At 37.0% G+C, this 18054-nt stretch overlaps 1 protein-coding gene across 3 annotated transcripts in view; it reads right to left on the bottom strand.

The window, feature by feature from the left end:
* The window catches only part of tshz2 (teashirt zinc finger homeobox 2), a 41116-nt gene extending 24148 nt beyond the window's left edge, over window positions 1–16968 (bottom strand). The window contains exons 1-2 of one of the 3 annotated variants that reach the window (XM_030139358.1): window positions 12997–13385; window positions 12699–12877 (exon numbers count right to left, since the gene is read on the bottom strand). In XM_030139358.1, coding sequence (XP_029995218.1) covers window positions 12699–12738 — 40 coding nt within the window. In that variant the 5' untranslated portion in view covers window positions 12739–12877; window positions 12997–13385. Of the gene's footprint in view, window positions 1–11377; window positions 12170–12698; window positions 12878–12996; window positions 13386–16946 lie in introns of those variants that run through there. The other 2 variants (XM_030139359.1, XM_030139360.1) reach the window with 2 other exon arrangements.
* Window positions 16969–18054: the final 1086 nt, after the last annotated feature.

Raw genomic sequence — 18054 nt, 5'->3', positions numbered from 1 at the left:
ATGGATGAAGCCTTCGGTGTCTGTAAATACAATACAATAGTGAAACTTGATTCATTTGAAAATAAAACAGTTTTATGATTGAAGCATTAACCTACTTTACTACTAAGTGAAACACACAGACACTAATGCACAGTATTATTACAATAATGACCCCCGGCCTCTCCTTGTTTTGACATAGCATGATAGTAATAACATGGAACTGGTCATGTCAAAAAGGGAGCGTGTTTGCAGGTCTTTGCAGATTTACGTTGCATTGAAATGCAGGCAACCTTGGCAGGAAATAAGAGATGGGAAAAAAGCCAGCCTTTCATCATTTTCCCCAAATCAGAGGAGGAAATGAATATGGATGCCCTCAGGCGTGAGGGGAAGGAAATTCAGGGGCTGATGAGGTCCCTAAAGGATGCGTCTGGACAGTACCGGAACTTTTCAGCTGGGTCGCTGCCAGGGTGTGAGGGCTGCCATGGAGCATGTAGGAAACACATGCAAACATGAAGGCACTCACACATACAAACACACACAAACAGTCGCAACACATACAATCACCAGGGCACATTAACACAGAGTATGCACAAAGAGACGCATGAGCTACACAGCTAATAAGACTTCTCTTATGTGTTATATCTAATAGAAATGGAGGAAAACTGTAAAGAAATAAAGAAATGATAAAACTGAGAATGATATGGTTTTAAATAGAGAAAAAACAGACAAACCAAGATGTTTCTCAACCATGTGGATGAGGTACAGGAAATCATCCATGCCACACCTTGCAGTGATTATCCAGTTTTGCAGAAAAAAAAATAAATCAGGAAGTACGCTAATGAAGCTTTGCATGCATACCCATATAGAAATTAAATCAACTCCTACTGAGACACCCTCTGTCACTAGTCTCTAACGGACAGAAGGGAATAAATCGTGTTTTCAGCTACATGTATGGCTACTTAACTCTCACAGAACAGACAGAGTATGAGTAAAGTGTTAGGTACGAGATTAAGAAAATGGATGCAGATCAGTGTGTGATCATACCTTTCTTTAACATAAATCTAATGATTCTTATTAATAAGATATGATTTAATTTCCTATTCACATTTTTTCCAATAAGGATCAGGTTACACATGCATCAAATTATGAGCTACAGTTTCTATGGCTACAAGTGGAAACAACTCTCTATAATAGTGATGATGGAGCACATTATACTCCTGTTATTTCCAGAACCATCACTGACTCGCTGCAGCACCACTGTCCTGTGCAGGTCACTCTGTTGAAGTCAGGGCCTTTGGCGAAAGCAATGATCTGTGTGTGACCTCTGTTACATTTTAGGGATGAGTGGGCTCCGGGCGACAGTTACCAAGGATACACTACACAGTACAGCGAGGGCATGTCAGTCAGTGACAGAGCGAGTAAGAGGGAGCGCTAGAAGGACAGGTACATATTCACATATTTGAACTAGTTCTGATAAAGAAGGTATGCAAATGGAGATATTTATCAGTCTTTTCTAAAATGGGAGGAAGTTTTTTTTTTTTTTTTTAAGTTATTGGACTAGTTTTAGGCCTGAACAAAAAATGATCAAAGTATTTTTTTCAGTATTTTCTGTATCTTGTAGTACTTTGAGTATAGACAGAGGCAGGCAGGGAGATAGACAGTGAGACGACCACACCGGACAAAATGTCTTTAGGGTTCCCAATGGACTCTGTTTCACCAGGCTGAATAGCTTTGCTGACTGCCACAACACTGACCTCCCACTGACACAGAGAAAATGACCACTTTCTACAACTTTAAAATGGCCTGGGGGGGTGCACGAGATACCAGTACTGAAAATACAACAGACAATTGCTGACTCAATGTTTGTCAGGATATGGGAGGGAGGAAAATGTGTCCTTGACAACTTAAACGGTTTTGGATTGAACACGACTTATTTTGACAGTTAGCTCTATATCAATGACTTTCCGCAGACAGACAGAAGCATGCACGCACTCACACTTTAGAACAAAAACATATTCACAGTTGTTCTTCAAAGCCATAGTCAACGCATTTGAAAACAAGCTCCAGAAAAAAAAAAAAAAAAAAAAAAAAAAAAATGGACGGGAAGAACTTTGTCACATCTTCTGACCAGGTTTCTAATAACCTGCACACCTACATTACCACCGGTTTAGTAAAAAAACAGAATTTATCCACTGGTAATACAACCCCATTATTTTCCATGCTCCTTGAATTGTAATGCAAGCCTATTAGATCTTTCAACTGATCCAACTACACACACACACACACACACATCCATGGCTTCACGCACTAAAGACCGTAAAATATGACTGTAACATATTGTACTGTTATAGTTTGCTTTTAGAGGCCTCTCTGTCACTCAGTTAATCTTAAGAATGCTGTTCTGGTTTACAAGTAACAGCTGAAAATCAAGCGGAGGACCACAGTCTCATCGTGATAGACAGGATGACTTATGGCTGGCCTGGCTAGGAACCTCTTGAATGTCTGGGCTGAGATATATGATGAACAGGCAAACGTGGGAGGACATGGAGTCCCTGAAATTCTTGTAAAGGGGGGAGGGTGATGAATCTGCATCTGCTCTTAACCATACAGCAAATGTGGACATACTGTAGTTATCATCAGTGAGGTCATGGGTATCATAATGTGTTTGGTAGACATGTGTAACCTTGAAAACATTTAAAAAAAAAAAAAAAAAAAAAAAAAGAGGAGCACGTTTTTCTATTGGGTTTCATTGAAGTTAAATCCCATATGCCCCTAGTGTTTCTAGAAGGTTGGTGCCAGCTGGAAGAGCCACTAAAAAGCTCAAATTCTGCCATTGCTCAATCACTTGTGGGCTTAGCATCATGAAATCTGGGTGACGATGACATCAGCTTGCACCCACATGAACTGTTTGTGACGTGTCGGCACAGTTTCCAGTGGCAGCCTTTGGCATGGCGCTCGCTTTCAGTCAGACACAGTTGGACCATAATTAGACATGCTGCTTCCTGTACAAAGACCTCCCTGTGTAGTATTAATCATGTGAGGATAAAGTTGTAAATCCATCCTCTGCGGAAATTCCCCCTTTCAAGTATTCTCAAAATGGGGAGAAGGGCGTTCTGTAGCGGCGTGGAGTGCTAGTTTAATCAGATGTCAGCATTGCGAGAAGCTACACGGGCCTTAAAAGCTGCAACTGATAAGGATCTGATGATGTGTTTTCTCCAAGGCTGTCATGAAAAACAAAACAAAATCAGATTATTATGATAACTCCGGTATTTGTCACATGCCCTGATGACCTCAGCTCGGTGAACTACGCTTCTATGACGATGTCGGGAAAATGTTACGAGTAGATTTTATGTGGTATTTAGTGAAAGTAGTTGGTCTTCATGGAATATCAAAGCCTATAAAATGCTGCAGAATATTATTTTTGGTTTCCCAGCATTCATTTTCTTCTCTAAATTATGCCATTCGTCATACACTCATTACAAAGACAGTCAATTTTGAACCAATTCCAATTGCCTCTAATTTCTAACTGAAATAATACAAGATGCACATTTTTCATCTGCCTGACATCCATTGACTTTATTATTGTATGGAAATGCCAGACTCTGCCTGAGTAAACACGAAGAAAAGTCAACATAATTCACATTTTTAGTTAAAGTTTATTGCTATGTAGGTGTCCAAGTCATCCAAATCAAAGTCAGATAAACTAAATGTATTTTCTTCCCATTCACATATGAATTTGTAATACTTTTTCATTTACAGTTTGAGAAGTTGTTTATTTTAGGCCCTCACTGTTGCAGCAGACTAACTTGAGGGTAGATTGTTGGTAGCACGGCAAATAAGAATTATCTTTTTAAGTAGCTCGTGAGTGCACACAGACCAAGCCATAGGCTACAACACTGACATGTTGTGTGCTTCTCCTTAATCAAGTTGTAAGTACAACAGAATTATTCTACATTCATCACAGACACCTAAGCTGTCACTGCTGTTTAATGAGTATCAATTAAGCTGTTTCAACAGACTAGCTCAGCACATACTGTAGACACAAACAGGCAGGCACAGCCCTAAGGAAAAGACTCGAAGCACAACACGCCACAACTGCTCATAGGTACAGTAGATCAGGTACACAATTAAAGGTAACACAAAGCAAATGCTGAGGATTAATGTGAGAAAAACAAAAAAAAAACCTAAGGCTACATTTCAGTTTTTAAGATTGAAAAAACACTCTTACTCTGTAAATGCATCCATATATTCAACATTAATTTATTTCATTTTTTGTGACCTGTTTTAAATGTAGAAGCCTTCGACATTGAGCAACTCAGTATCTGAACACTTTCAGAAATAGAAAGCTTATTAACCAGAAATGGTCAATATATTTTGATCAAATTCATGAGAAATATCCAAAAATCAATTCGAATCTTTTGGTGTAATTGCATAAACTTGCTAAGTCTTTAATAGTTCTGTGCAATTACATGCCTTTTATTATTCATGTGCATTTAGTGTAAATTGTGAACACATATTAATACAGCGTCACTCTGAACGCCTGATCCTGCACTGGAAAAGAAAACAATAACAACAAATAAATATATAAATGATTTTTAAAAAGTTTAAAATGTATAATACATTAAAAACATTAAACGCTGCCCTAGTCACCATCTTTCTATCTTGTCATTCTTCATTCAGGTCTTTCATTTGTCTTCAGCGAAAACAGCAAAACCTCAAAGTGTTTGAGGTTGTTAATGTGTTAAGGTTGTTAATGTTAATGTGTTTAATAGGGTGCATGATCTGCTGGACCCCCCGCCACGAGGAAAAGCAAACTCTTTATTCTTGTCACTTCACATTCGGTTTGACAGTAAAACTTGTTTTCTGCTTACAAAAAAATTATCAAATGAGCCATACTGTGTTTGAAAGCTCCGCTAATTAGGACGCTGAAGTTTCTATTCCCTAAATCAGTGTTTTCTTAGGAGAAGAGTTTGTTAGATAAAACAAAATGCAGAGAACATTAACAACACATGAATTAAATAGCCAGTTAAGAGTTGTTAATTTAGTTCACATTAAATATCTATTAAAAATATAACTCTTTAAATCATATACAAGCTTTAATAGAAACACAAATCAGAAATTACTAAAAAAAGATAAAAAAAAAAGGATAACTTGGATAAATGTTAAAAAGTTTGGCTCCTAATGCATTAAAACAAGTTTGTGTATTTTTTTTTTTTTTTATAGATATCACTAGCTGATTTGATCATTTGAGACATATAAGAAAAAGGTTATTGCAAAGGTTAACAATGATTAAATAGAAAACGTTTTATTAGTGATAACTCTAAAATCAAACCAGACTTAAAGGTGTTTAGATGAAGTTATGATTATGGTAGCTCCTTCATTTCCAGACACTAGAACTTTGTAATATTTACTATGAATAGATTAGATGACACTTTATTGATCTCTCCATGAGGAAATTCAATGATCAAGGCAGAATAACGTGCAAAAAAAAGTGTACACGCATGAAGATAGTGCAAAAACAAACACTGTAAAATAAAAAAAAAAAATAGTAATAAAAAACTATACAGACTATAATACATATTTACATGAGAGTGGAATTACAAGAATGTCAGACAGTACAGATGAATATAAACATAGATAAGAGGCAAAATAACGATTCTGTAGTGCAATATGTTGGAATTTGCAACTGCATTATTTTCTTTCAACTGGCTGATTAATTGATTCATTTGGACTGATGGTTTGCCAAAGACATTTAAAGCAAAGCGACAACTGCTCATTACAAATCAGCATATTCTTGATTGGCTGTAATAAGAGGTACATGTTGGAGATTTGTATTTTATTTCATTTTATTTTATTTTTTCGTTCTGTGTGTGACCGTATTGCACCATGTGTGAAAGCCTCAGTTTGACCCGCAGTGAGAGACAGAAGATCACAGGCCAGCGAGGTCAGTACAGCTGGTGGAACATTGACTTGATTCATCAAATTAGTTCCTATGTAATTGCGCTGCATGACGACTCATAAAACATGTAGCCTATAAAGCTGTCAGGAAGCCATCAGCCTCATGCTAAATGAAGTTACAAAAGGTGCAAGGTTCACAACTTCATACAGTGTGAGAGTAAAGTGTCCAGCAGCACTTCCTTTGGTCATAACCTCACCATGTGCCAGAACTGAATCCATGTTAAAGCTACATTTTCTGCTTTATAACATTGTTGGTTGCCTTTGTTACCATGTTTAATTATTCTAACATGTATGTATTTTGATAAAAAAAAAAAAAACATTCTACAGATCATTAGCTTTAGAGGTTTACATTCCTATATACATTTAATTGTGGTAATCAGTGTTTTATTACAAAAGACATGCTTAGAATACATAGCTTATTATACTGTCATATTTATACAGATCGTTGTGGAAAACACATCTCTCTTCTTTAAAAAAACAGACTCGGTAAACAGTTTCCTAAATCTAAAGAACACCTGAATGCATATTTAGCAGACTGACCTCTCACAAACTCACGGAGCGTGCAGTGTGAAGGCAGTTTACCTTTGTAATTGTTACAGATCACACCATTAGCACAATATTGTCATAGCTCCTGCTCCTGCAGTCACTAGCAGCTGAGGGTTAATTTGCATAATAAATCTTAATTGAAGCTCATTAAGGATTTGATAAGAAGCAAATCAGGTACACCGTGGATAACTTAAGATTAATGCTTGCTCTGTGTTTTTTGGCACTCACATATTGAAGGGAAATGTCACATTCGTTGGTAAGAAGGCATTTTATATAGTTCTGGTTTTTTTTTTGTTTTTTTTCAAATATATATTTAATGTGAAAAAAACAAACATAAAAAAAAAAACAGCTTAAATGCCAAGTTGAAAGAAACTCTGATTTTCTCTTTGTAGTAGCCTAAACAGAAATGAGATTTTTGCAATCTGGGTAATCTTAGAGAAAACTGGACTACACCTCTGAAATCAGATATAGTGATTTTTTTTTTTTTTTAACAACACAGGAAGTTTTTTTTTTTCTTTTTTCTAAATATGATATGTCAAAAGCTTTCAAAAGCATCTCAGGTTAGGCTAACCTGATCCGGCTGTGATTGTTTTTAAAGACCTAACCATATGGCCAACATGCATGCCCTCTGTCTGACTATACATGTAGGTCAACAACTACAAGATGGATGTCTTCACTTAAATCTTCTTGACTCTACATGGAACAACAGGATGACGGATTCCTGACAAAACTGCAGATGATATAAATTACAAAGATATAAACTATGGTGGGAATGTCTATCATTACAGTAATACATTGCACATGAGGTGCAGTGGATTTTACCATAAACCCTATAAAACATACCATACCTCCTCCGTGTAATCAATACCAGGCCCACAGTGCTACTGTATTAACTGTAAGCTTGCCTTGCATTCTTATCCTCTAAATCCACATAAATGAACAACCCAAGCTATAAAGTCTCCTCCCCATCTTTCCTCTGTAAATCATTACATCTGTAGGGACCTGGACAAAATACCATAACATAATTTCTTTTGTACTTGGGATGTCTAGCAGAAATAATGAGTTTTAGCCTGCTCGCAATAAACTCTCCCAATATTCTAGTTATTGTCAGACTTAATGAGTAAAAAAAAAAAAAATCATAACAAGAAATAGTCTCTTTTCTGCAGCGATGATCACATGGAAACATTATCCACATGAATCACCCCAACGGCATATCAAATTGTGTCATTTGCCTGGAAACTAGTGCAGGTCTCAGAGGGAAGGCAAGGTGAATGAGCAGTTGCTGTAGAGAGGTGCAACACTGCACAGGCACTTGCCTTGAGACCAATCATAACAGGCTGTTTTTTCCACACAGGAGAGCGCAGAGCGGAGGAGAGAGATCACTGTGCTGGAGGGCACAGGAGTCTTGGTTCTTATCACCTAGACAGTGCACCACCCTGTCTGCCTCTCACGCAAACAAAAGCCTTCGCAAACTATTAGCTATCTGCACCTGTCACCAAACAGGCATGCAAGAGGAAATGCAATGATATCACAATAAAACCACCTGACTTAATATTATTACTTTCTTTTTTTTAATGTTGCAAGAACATACAGCATGAAAAGTAGCTGATGAGGAGAAAGTTATTAAAGGCTATCTCTATGGGGAGCTCGTCCAAGTTTTAGAAAATAGCAAGCGTTGCAACAAAGTGTAAGTATATGGTTTGGTGTGCTCATAAGCCAACAGAAATTTAAAGACTGGATTTGATCAAAACATTTGCCTTGTTGACATCAATCCTGTGCAGGGAAAAAAGAGAGTTTAATGCCCACTAATGATTATATTACTTTCTAACCTTAACCTTAACAGATTTTATTCCAGGCTGATTTTTCAACTTTAAAATGAGGATGTGCTGCTTGAAAAAAAAAAAAAGAAAAAGGAAAAAAAGCTGACAAAGTGAGTGTGAGCCTAAACTTAAAACTATCGTCTGAAAAGTGGAGCTTTTCACTTTCTGTTGTGTATGGATTCTCAGTTGTGGAATTTGGAGGAAAAAAAAAAAATCCAATTTCAGCCTGGAAGAGAGTAAGAACAAGTGCTTCACAGTTGCCCACCTTCTTTACATGCTGAGAGCTTAATCTAACATTTTACAATTCAAGTATTGAAATGATCAAAAATGTCATGTTGAAGCAATTCATCCAGCTACAAGCTGACTCTCTGACTTATTACCTCCGCCAAGGAAATTATGTTTTCATTACCGTTTGTTTGTTTATCTGTCTGTCAGAAGGATTGCTGAAAAACTACTGCATCAATTTTCATGAAATGTGGACCAAGGACGATTAAATTTTGGAACAGATTCATAAAAAAGGGTAGAGTCTGGGTTATATAAATATATATATATTTTTTTTGCTTTGAGTGATAGGACATTTGATTGAATGACAGGACTGTGGGGCCTTGGCGGAGGTATGTGCTCTTCTCATTATCTTCATGTTGCTCTAAAGCATTAATAAAATTACATACTTTACAGAATTATACATTTCACCTCCTGAAAAAAAAGTGGTGTGTGATCTGACATACAATACTGCTGCATAGGTTATATTCATTTACTTTGTTTACGTACATACTAGATCTGTAACATTGCAGTCAATGCAAAATCTAAATAATAATGTTTAGAAATATCTGTATTATCATCATTTCCAAGTGCATAATATTCTTCATATGTTGTTCATGCACTCATATGTTTATCTTCTTTACTTGAAATGTAACAATCCTTTCAATCAATCCAGTCACAGTATCATTTTCTTTTTTGATCTCAATTGAGAACAATAGTTGAATAAATTTAAGGAAATCACAGGGAGAAAAAAAAGAAATGCTGTTACAAAGGCAGTAGACAAAAGAATAGAAGGTATTACAGGGAAAAAAAACCAAGAGGGTGGTAATGTGGTATTAAAAAAAACAAAATAAGACACCCTTGTATTTGCTGCCATTTTCCTCTCAGCTTTTGTCATTCAAAATGGACTTCCTTTTTCTACCTAAACTGGATAAACAACATCTGCCTTGATCGTAGGATGTTTTCTGAACAAACCACTTAGGAGGAATTTCTGCTAGCCAATTCCCACAAGCTGCTGTCAGTCACTAGCTGGCACTGCAACACTTAATGCCTTTGTCTGTTCTCCAATTTATCTTGTTAACAGCAAATTGGGCTAACGGTTTGAGGCACAGAGCTATTGTAAAAAAAAAAAAAAAAAAAGAAGAAAAAAAAAAACAGTAAGGGGAATACTCCCACGGCCGCAAAATAACATATGGCTCCTTTCACTCAAAAATGCATCCCGTGCACTTACAGGGTTTTACGTTTACGCCATATATAAACCTGATACACAAATTTCATCCTGGAATCTGCAGCCTGATAGCCCTCTCTGTTTTAGTGATGCTTAAAGCAAAGGTTTAGTGCCTCCTATCCTGGACTAGTGAGTAATTGGCATTTTAAATTACCATACAAACCATGTATAAAGAGGAAGTAAATCAGATACTGGCCTTTACTTGTGTGTCTGTGGTCTCACGTTTACAAATATGCCTATTAATAATACAATTCCCAGAGGAGAATACAGACACACTAGATGCCGAATGTCCTCTGAATTAATGCTTGAGCTGGATTTTTTTTATTTTTTTTACAACACCTTGCAAAATACTATTCCCTGCATCCAAAAGGGATACTGCATCTTTAAGAGGCCAACAAAAAAAAAAAAAAAAAAAAAAATGAAACCTATTCCTTTGCATCTTCCATGCTCTTATTTCAATACTCCTCTCTCCTTGTTCCCCCTCCACACATCATTAAACATATTATTATAACATGACTGTCAGCCTGCGTCTCTCTTCGCTCCATTCTTGCTCTGCCAGGTAATCAATTTGTCGTCACTCTCTGTAACCCCAGTAAAGTCATCAAGTGAAATGAGTTACAGCTGCAAAGAGCCTTCAAGAATACAGAAGGAAAAAAAAAAAAAAAAAGAAACGCGAGAAAAATGACAACACAGCCCAGGAATATTCCACCGCTTGATAGCACATCCCAGGTCTTGAAGATGAAATATTAATGCACAATTTGTTTATCTGCAGGCCCACATCTCTCCAGTGCCGAGCTGTTAATTTTCTATCGGCACAGACAACGGATCAGTCAGTCATGAACTCTTCACAGCCATTACCGGGAGACATTTTGATTAAGTATTCCTAATGTAGTGGATAGGAAAGAATGAAAACACTCTGCCTGCCAACTTTTGATTGACCATTAAGCCACTGATGAATGTGCCTGTCAAAGAGGAGACAATTACCTCAACAATGAAGAAACTCTTCTGGAAGGCTTATTTCTCTATAGGGCTGACACATTTACCAGAGTACAGGCGAGGCAGCTGAGAGCGTGTAAAGGGATCACTTAGGCATCTTCTCAAAAGTTCTCTGAATAAAACTGGGGACATTGTTTTAAAGAAAAGAGGGCTTTTGGAAGCTGAAATGTGGGAAAAATATTTTGTGTGTGACTGTATGGCATTGAGTGGCTGTGTGTGTGAGACTGAATGCGTATGTGTGTGTGTGTGTGTGTGCGCACTTGGATGTGTGTATACATGTGTATGTGTAAACTGAGAGTGTGCCGCGCAGATAAGGGTCTCAGTATCTTAAGCCGGTATAAAGAGACGCTATTATTGGCAGAGAACAATCGCCATCTGGTTGCTACATCCGCAACCATAATAAAGACTGATAACTTCTCAACACACCACAACCAAGTAATTGCATCCTCATATGCTAAAATACCATTGATCAGTCTAGTTTTAATTTACCAACTCCATCATAATGAGCCAGTTTTGAGGAAAATTATAATTTGCACGAAACACAAGTGAGGATTCGACTGCAGAAAATAAGGTGAGGAGTAATGCTGACCTTGTGAATTTGAGAAATTCCTCAGGAGAAGTTATGCATTTTTGGGAGGAAATAAAAATATATATAAACAGCAAGATTTAGTAAGATATTTGTTGTCAAGGAGGAAGGTGATGCTGAGAGTCTTAAATGAGTAATATCTTACAGGGTTACATGATGAAAGGACACAGTGAACACACATGTTAACACATAGGGGGGGAAAAAAAAAAGCTGAGTCCAGAGGTCATGTTGTCATGTTGGCCTAAACTGCATGAGCCTCCTTTCAGATGACAATATTAATTCATCCTTTTGCTTCAACAAACTGTATATTTCCTGTTAATGTGACACACAAACAATAGACTGCACATACGGTCAGCGCGAGGCAGATTTAATGAATTAGCCCCCTGCACAAAAAGTAAAATGCTTGTTTGTGTAGTGGAGGTGTGTGTGAATGTGAGTGTGTCTGTGTGTGTGTGTGAGTGTGTGTGTGCGCCCCTCTCCCTGCCAGCAGCATGGATGGATTGCATGTGTGTGTGTGAGTGTAACCCATTCTCCATTTGTCCATAAGATTATGAAGAGTTCATAGAGAGTTCATCTGCTACGGATACAGCGGCTCCACATCTTTCAGCCCTTCTCTACACTTCATGTGGGTTAAATCAAACACCGTGCGAAAGATTTTAACTGTGAGTGAAAACTAAACTTTCTGATCAGTGAATGAACAAATGCCCCATGACGTTCTATGGGGGGATAATTGAGGGGAAACTACACAGTTTGTCTTTTACTTTCTGTTTAATCTCACATCCAGATTTCAATGAATATATCTGATTAGTAGCCTTATTATTTATTTAACTGCTGTTGTAACTAGTGATGCTGCAACTTCCAACCATTGTTTTTAGTTGTGTGGAGCCCATATTTGGGTTTGGGGCCCCAATTGGAGCTTATAAATAAGCTTCATAGTGTTCCAACAATAAAAGAGTTTTTTATTATTATTATTATTATTATTATAATCCAATTTATTTAAAGCACAAAAAGGGGTAAGTGTGCCCATCATATGCTTCACACACAGTTATATAACTCTGCTAAATCCTATCCAAGTACACAAACCTGCTCAGATGTGGCTCCTTTTAGTGGGACAATATCCCACTAAATCACTAAATGCGTGGGTCTGATCCAATGCGTATCTATTCAAGGGGGTCCCTGATGTTAAGGGGAAAAAAAAAAAAAAAGTTTAGGGGGGGAAACCCAGGTCTTGTAGGCAAGCTGTCTGCAGAATCATAACAAAAATAAACCCACTCCAGAAATCTTCCTACCAAACAGGGTCTTTATAAAAACAAAAATCGCTTACCCGCAGCCCGTTTGGGCGCCTGCTGTTTCCTCCGTGGCATTTTTTGGGAGTCGCAGTTGACTAGTGTGCCCAGGTGGAATCTGAATGCAGTCTACGATAGTCCATGCATAGAGAGAGTGTGTGTATGTGTGTGTGTGCGAGTCTTTATTTTGGCTCTCGGAGTAGTTCGGTCTCTCTCACTACACACAAAAAAAAAAAAAAGAAAAAGAAAAAAGAAAAAAAAAATCCAGTTACACGGAAATCGTTTTCAAAGAGAGGGAGAGAAAACAGATGTTAAATCGGGATCTTGTTCTTTCACCTTCCTCTTCTTCCTCTTCTTCTCCTTCTTCTTCTTCTTCTTCTTCCTCCTCCTACGGGGGGCGAATCGTCTCCTTTCACCATCCGTTTTTGTCCATCAGTGCCACATACGCTGATCGACGTGTGTCACTCAGTCCTCGCAGGTAGTTTTTCGGTGGATAATATGTGCGGGGAATGCGCGTAAAAAGCTTTGGTAATGGTACGGGAATATTACGCACGGTGCAAAGAAGGCGAGGGGAGAGGCGATGCCAGCAGACATCGATCCATAGAACAAACTGAACATTAAAAACTCCTCCCTCCTCGCCTGGACTTGATGATGGCAGCGAGACATTTGTTACACTAGATAACCATGAGTTTATTAAAGGAACAGAGGCCAGGGAAAAGACACAGGAGCACAGACTGGGCTGCCTCTGCCTCTGCCTCTGCTGCTGCTGGGCTGCTGCTGCTTTCTATCACTCTGGGCTCGGTGCCTTTTCATGCAGCTTTTTTTTTTTTTTTTTTTTTTTTTTTTTGCTATTAGATCGTTTCCAACAGCTTCCGCCTTCTTCGCTGGATGAAAGAAATAAAGTTTGTACGATTTCCAGCAGATAGGAATTCACCGCCGCAGTCCTGAACATCAGTTATAGCCTAATTAGAACTAAACGACCTGCAGAATGAAAAAGAAAAAGCTGCTTATCCAAACCTTAGCTTTTAAAGGGAGGATGGATGTGCTGAGGAGTGTTTTCAGGTGGATCTCAAACTGGACGAACCTGCAAAAAAAAAAAAAAAAACATGATCAGAAATACTGGAGTAACCTGAATATCTCTGCAGAATTTATAGTTCTTTAAAAAAAAAAAAAGTACTAATTTGATACCCAGCCTTTCATTATTAACTGTTAAAAAAAGCATAAAGTTGCTGAAAGTTTAACTTTTTTACTGGATGTTTGTTTTATTGGATGTTCTGATTTTATTGGATGGTTTGTTTGTTTTTTTATGATGATGATGATGATGATGTTTTGATTTTATCAGATGTCTTATTTAATGCTATTCAGCCTTTTATTTTGTGGCACTGAGGAGAGTAAGCTCTACCCAGTTTCATTGTAATTCTATTCTATTCTATTCTATTCTATTCTATTCTATTCTATTCTATTCTATTCTATTAACTTTGATTGCATAAATAGATTCTAACTGTTTTGACCCATAAAGACCCAAACATCCACCGGCGACAATATGATACATACTTCAATTCTGTTCTATTCTATTCTATTCTATTCTATTCTATTCTATTCTATTCTATTAACTTGGATTGTATAAATAGATTCTAACTGTTTTGACCCATAAAGACCCAAATATCCACCGGTGGCAATATGATACGTACTTCTATTCTATTCTATTCTATTCTATTCTATTCTATTCTATTCTATTCTATTCTATTCTATTCACTTGGATTGCATAAATAGATTCTAACTGTTTTGACCCATAAAGACCCAAACATCCACCGGCGACAATATGATACGTACTTCAATTCTGTTCTATTCTATTCTATTCTATTCTATTCTATTCTATTCTATTCTATTAACTTGGATTGTATAAATAGATTCTAACTGTTTTGACCCATAAAGACCCAAACATCCACCGGCGACAATATGATACGTACTTCTATTCTATTCTATTCTATTCTATTCTATTCTATTCTATTCTATTCTATTCTATTCTATTCTATTCACTTGGATTGCATAAATAGATTCTAACTGTTTTGACCCATAGAGACCCAAACATCCACCGGCGACAATATGATACGTACTTCTATTCTATTCTATTCTATTCTATTCTATTCTATTCTATTCTATTCTATTCTATTCTATTCACTTGGATTGCATAAATAGATTCTAACTGTTTTGACCCATAGAGACCCAAACATCCACCGGCGACCATCTGATATGTACATCTATTCTAAAAAGCATAAAGTTGCTGAAAGTTTAACTTTTTTTTACTGGATGTTTGTTTTTATTGGATGTTCTGATTTCATTGGATGCTTTGATTTTATCAGATGTCTTATTTAATGCTATTCATCCTTTTATTTTGTGGCACTGAAGAGGGTAAGCTCTACCCAGTTTCATTGTAATTCTATTCTATTCTATTCTATTCTATTCTATTCTATTCTATTCTATTCTATTCTATTAACTTGGTTTGCATAAATAGATTCTAACTGTTTTGACCCATAAAGACCCAAACATCCACTGGCAACAATATGATACGTACTTCTATTCTATTCTATTCTATTCTATTCTATTCTATTCTATTCTATTCTATTCTATTCTATTCTATTCTATTCCCTTGGATTGCATAAATAGCACATTCTAACTGTTTTAACCCATAAAGACCCAAACATCCACCTGCGACCAAAATCATTGACTAATCTAAAATGTTAAATAACTGTTGATCCACTAATCCTATCAATATATGTAAATAATTGGTGTAAAACACAGTTCGTCATTTTTTCATGGTCATCACATATGACCCATTTGGACATTCAGAGGCTCCGTAGTGAACGTGGAAACACCGTCATCTTCTACAACATTGATTCACCAGTAAAACCCATGGAGTTGGATCAATGACAGAGACTGGAGATGCTTGTTTTATGTTCAGTTAATGATTTATTTTACCAAAAAAATCAAATTTTCTTCAGTTTTCTCTGTTTTTGATATAATAACCCTTAACTCAGATCTGAGCTTTTATGGACATGTACATGATCAGTACATTAAATACAGGAAAATACCTGATTTTCACTTAAAAATGGAAATACACAGAGGATAATATTAGCATAAATTATGATGAATCACTTAAAAATTTTTGAAAAATTCACTTGGGAACTGCCACAAAAGTAGCACTGGGTCTTTATAGGTTACATGGGATGTAATAGCAATTAAGAGTTGTCAAATATGTGTAAAAAGTGCAATTTTAGCAGAATAAGCACAAAAAGTACACTAGCCTACAACATAAACACAGTGCTTTAGTGTCATCTGTATCTGATATGTACATGCATGTGTGTGTTATTGCATCATGTTGAATTCAGTTAGCTCTTATTGTCTTTATGTTGTATGAACGGCTTCACAAATACCTGTTTATGATCTGATAGCTTCCTGTTTTAGATACTGTAACATCACTGACCAAAGGAGATTTCACTTTATAAAATATTAAGTCTAACACTATTTAATACACACTGTTTCTCCTAAATGACAAGTATTGTTATATTCTCATTTTGACAGATTTTATATGATGACTATGTGAACAGAGAATAATTTTAAGGGAAATGTACAGAGGATTGGTGCTGTAAAACATGTACATGTGTGCATTTTCCTTGTCACTAAAATAAATAAATTCATGTTTACTTCTATTCCAATACTTAGCACTGCAAAATGAGTTTTTTTTTTTTTTTTCTTCATGCCTATCTTTGCTCCTCATGCCATGTTAGCACAATAGTAGAGCCTCTCTTTCTCTTTAAAAACCACTCATGACCTAATCAAATATGAAGTTGAGGTGATGGATGACTTCATTTCAGAGAGACAACACCCCTTAGAGATCCAGGCTTGCCCCGCATTACAAATGGCTTCCTGATAATATTCCATCACCCTATTTTGTGTCTGTCATTCATTTTGCCAATGATACCAAAGACCTCCCGTGAACTCCACCTGAACCTGTGCGATCAATCATGGCTCAGATCAAGCCTGAGCCATACCTGTCTGACAGTTCTTAACACCCTGTGTGTACACAAAGCATGTGCGTGTGTGGTGACAGCCACAACACCAGCGCCCACCGCCACCTTTCCTTATCTCTCCCAGCATGGCCTCGCTCCACTGCTGCTCGCACCAACTGTAGCCTTACGTCATCTGCATCTCCCACGCCTTAATTCAACCAAACCGCCTCTGAAAAAAGTTTCTGATCAGCGCTCACATTTCAAACTTTTACTTACCACTCATGCATCAGTGTCGGTGGCAGATACTCATACAGATGGTGGAATTTGTCATCCCTTAAGTCTTGATGAGCGTTTCCTCCCTCACATGGCTGCTATTCTCATACCTGGCTGCCTGATGATTTTCAGGGATCCAACTTCAGCAGATTTCACCTAAGCGCGATCCACCACTGTAACAAAATATGACAAACATATGTCTTGTTTGTGCTTTTTCTTTACTTTTAGAGCCACCTGTGGCTCTTATTTCTATAAACAAACAAAGAAAACTTAATTAGTGTCTATATTTTTGACCTTTATCTGATGATAGGCTTTAATAGAAATCGCCCACATCAGCAGATGTTTCCCAAAACCTAAAATGAGATAACTGGTTCTTTTATCTGAGATCTCATCAAGAACTGGAGCTGCTTCACCGACAAAGAACAGGAAGAAAAGTTTGTGCATTCTTTGAATACTTATATGAGCTTTTACACCCATGTAAGCTTGATTTCCACTCAGCTAACAGCTGTGTACTCAAAAATTTGCCCACATTCCTTGGAAGTCACCCACGGTACTTTTGGACAGTCGACAAAATACGCTTTTTATTTATTATCAACTTAGAAGCTCAAGAAAGTGAGTCAGACTTTTGACTTTTCAACATTATAGTGTTGAGAGGGTTTGATATGTCTTCACAGTCTATTGTGAACAAGTCAGAGGCAGAGAAAGAAAGAGTGCTTCAGAATGGAGTTTCAGCTTAACCTTGAGTTTTATTTCGCACATGCAGGTAGCATTGAAACCTGGGATGAAAGCACAGGACAGACAAAACAGTCAGTTGTCAGGAGTTTCATGTCAGTCAGAAAGTCCTGTTTCAAAACTGTTGTGCACATCATAAATGATTTTTTTCAGCCTTTGTGGACCTATACTTTGTGAGGTTATGTTTTGTTTTTCTTGTAACTTCAGAGCAAGCAACAGCCCCAAAGCAGAACGACAGAAATACTAGATTCATCTGTGTTTATCTATGACAACCTGAGTGGAACACTGACAATGGATTTGAGTAAAATGTAACTTAATTCTTAATGATTTTTGAGCTAATTGTTTATTTGGAACAGGAATATACAACCAACCGACAAAT

The sequence above is a fragment of the Sphaeramia orbicularis genome, chromosome 7, assembly GCF_902148855.1.
Source record: "Sphaeramia orbicularis chromosome 7, fSphaOr1.1, whole genome shotgun sequence".
NCBI lineage: Eukaryota > Metazoa > Chordata > Actinopteri > Kurtiformes > Apogonidae > Sphaeramia > Sphaeramia orbicularis.
Note: the sequence above shows the minus strand (reverse complement) of the source record. Positions and strands in the feature narration are given on the sequence as shown.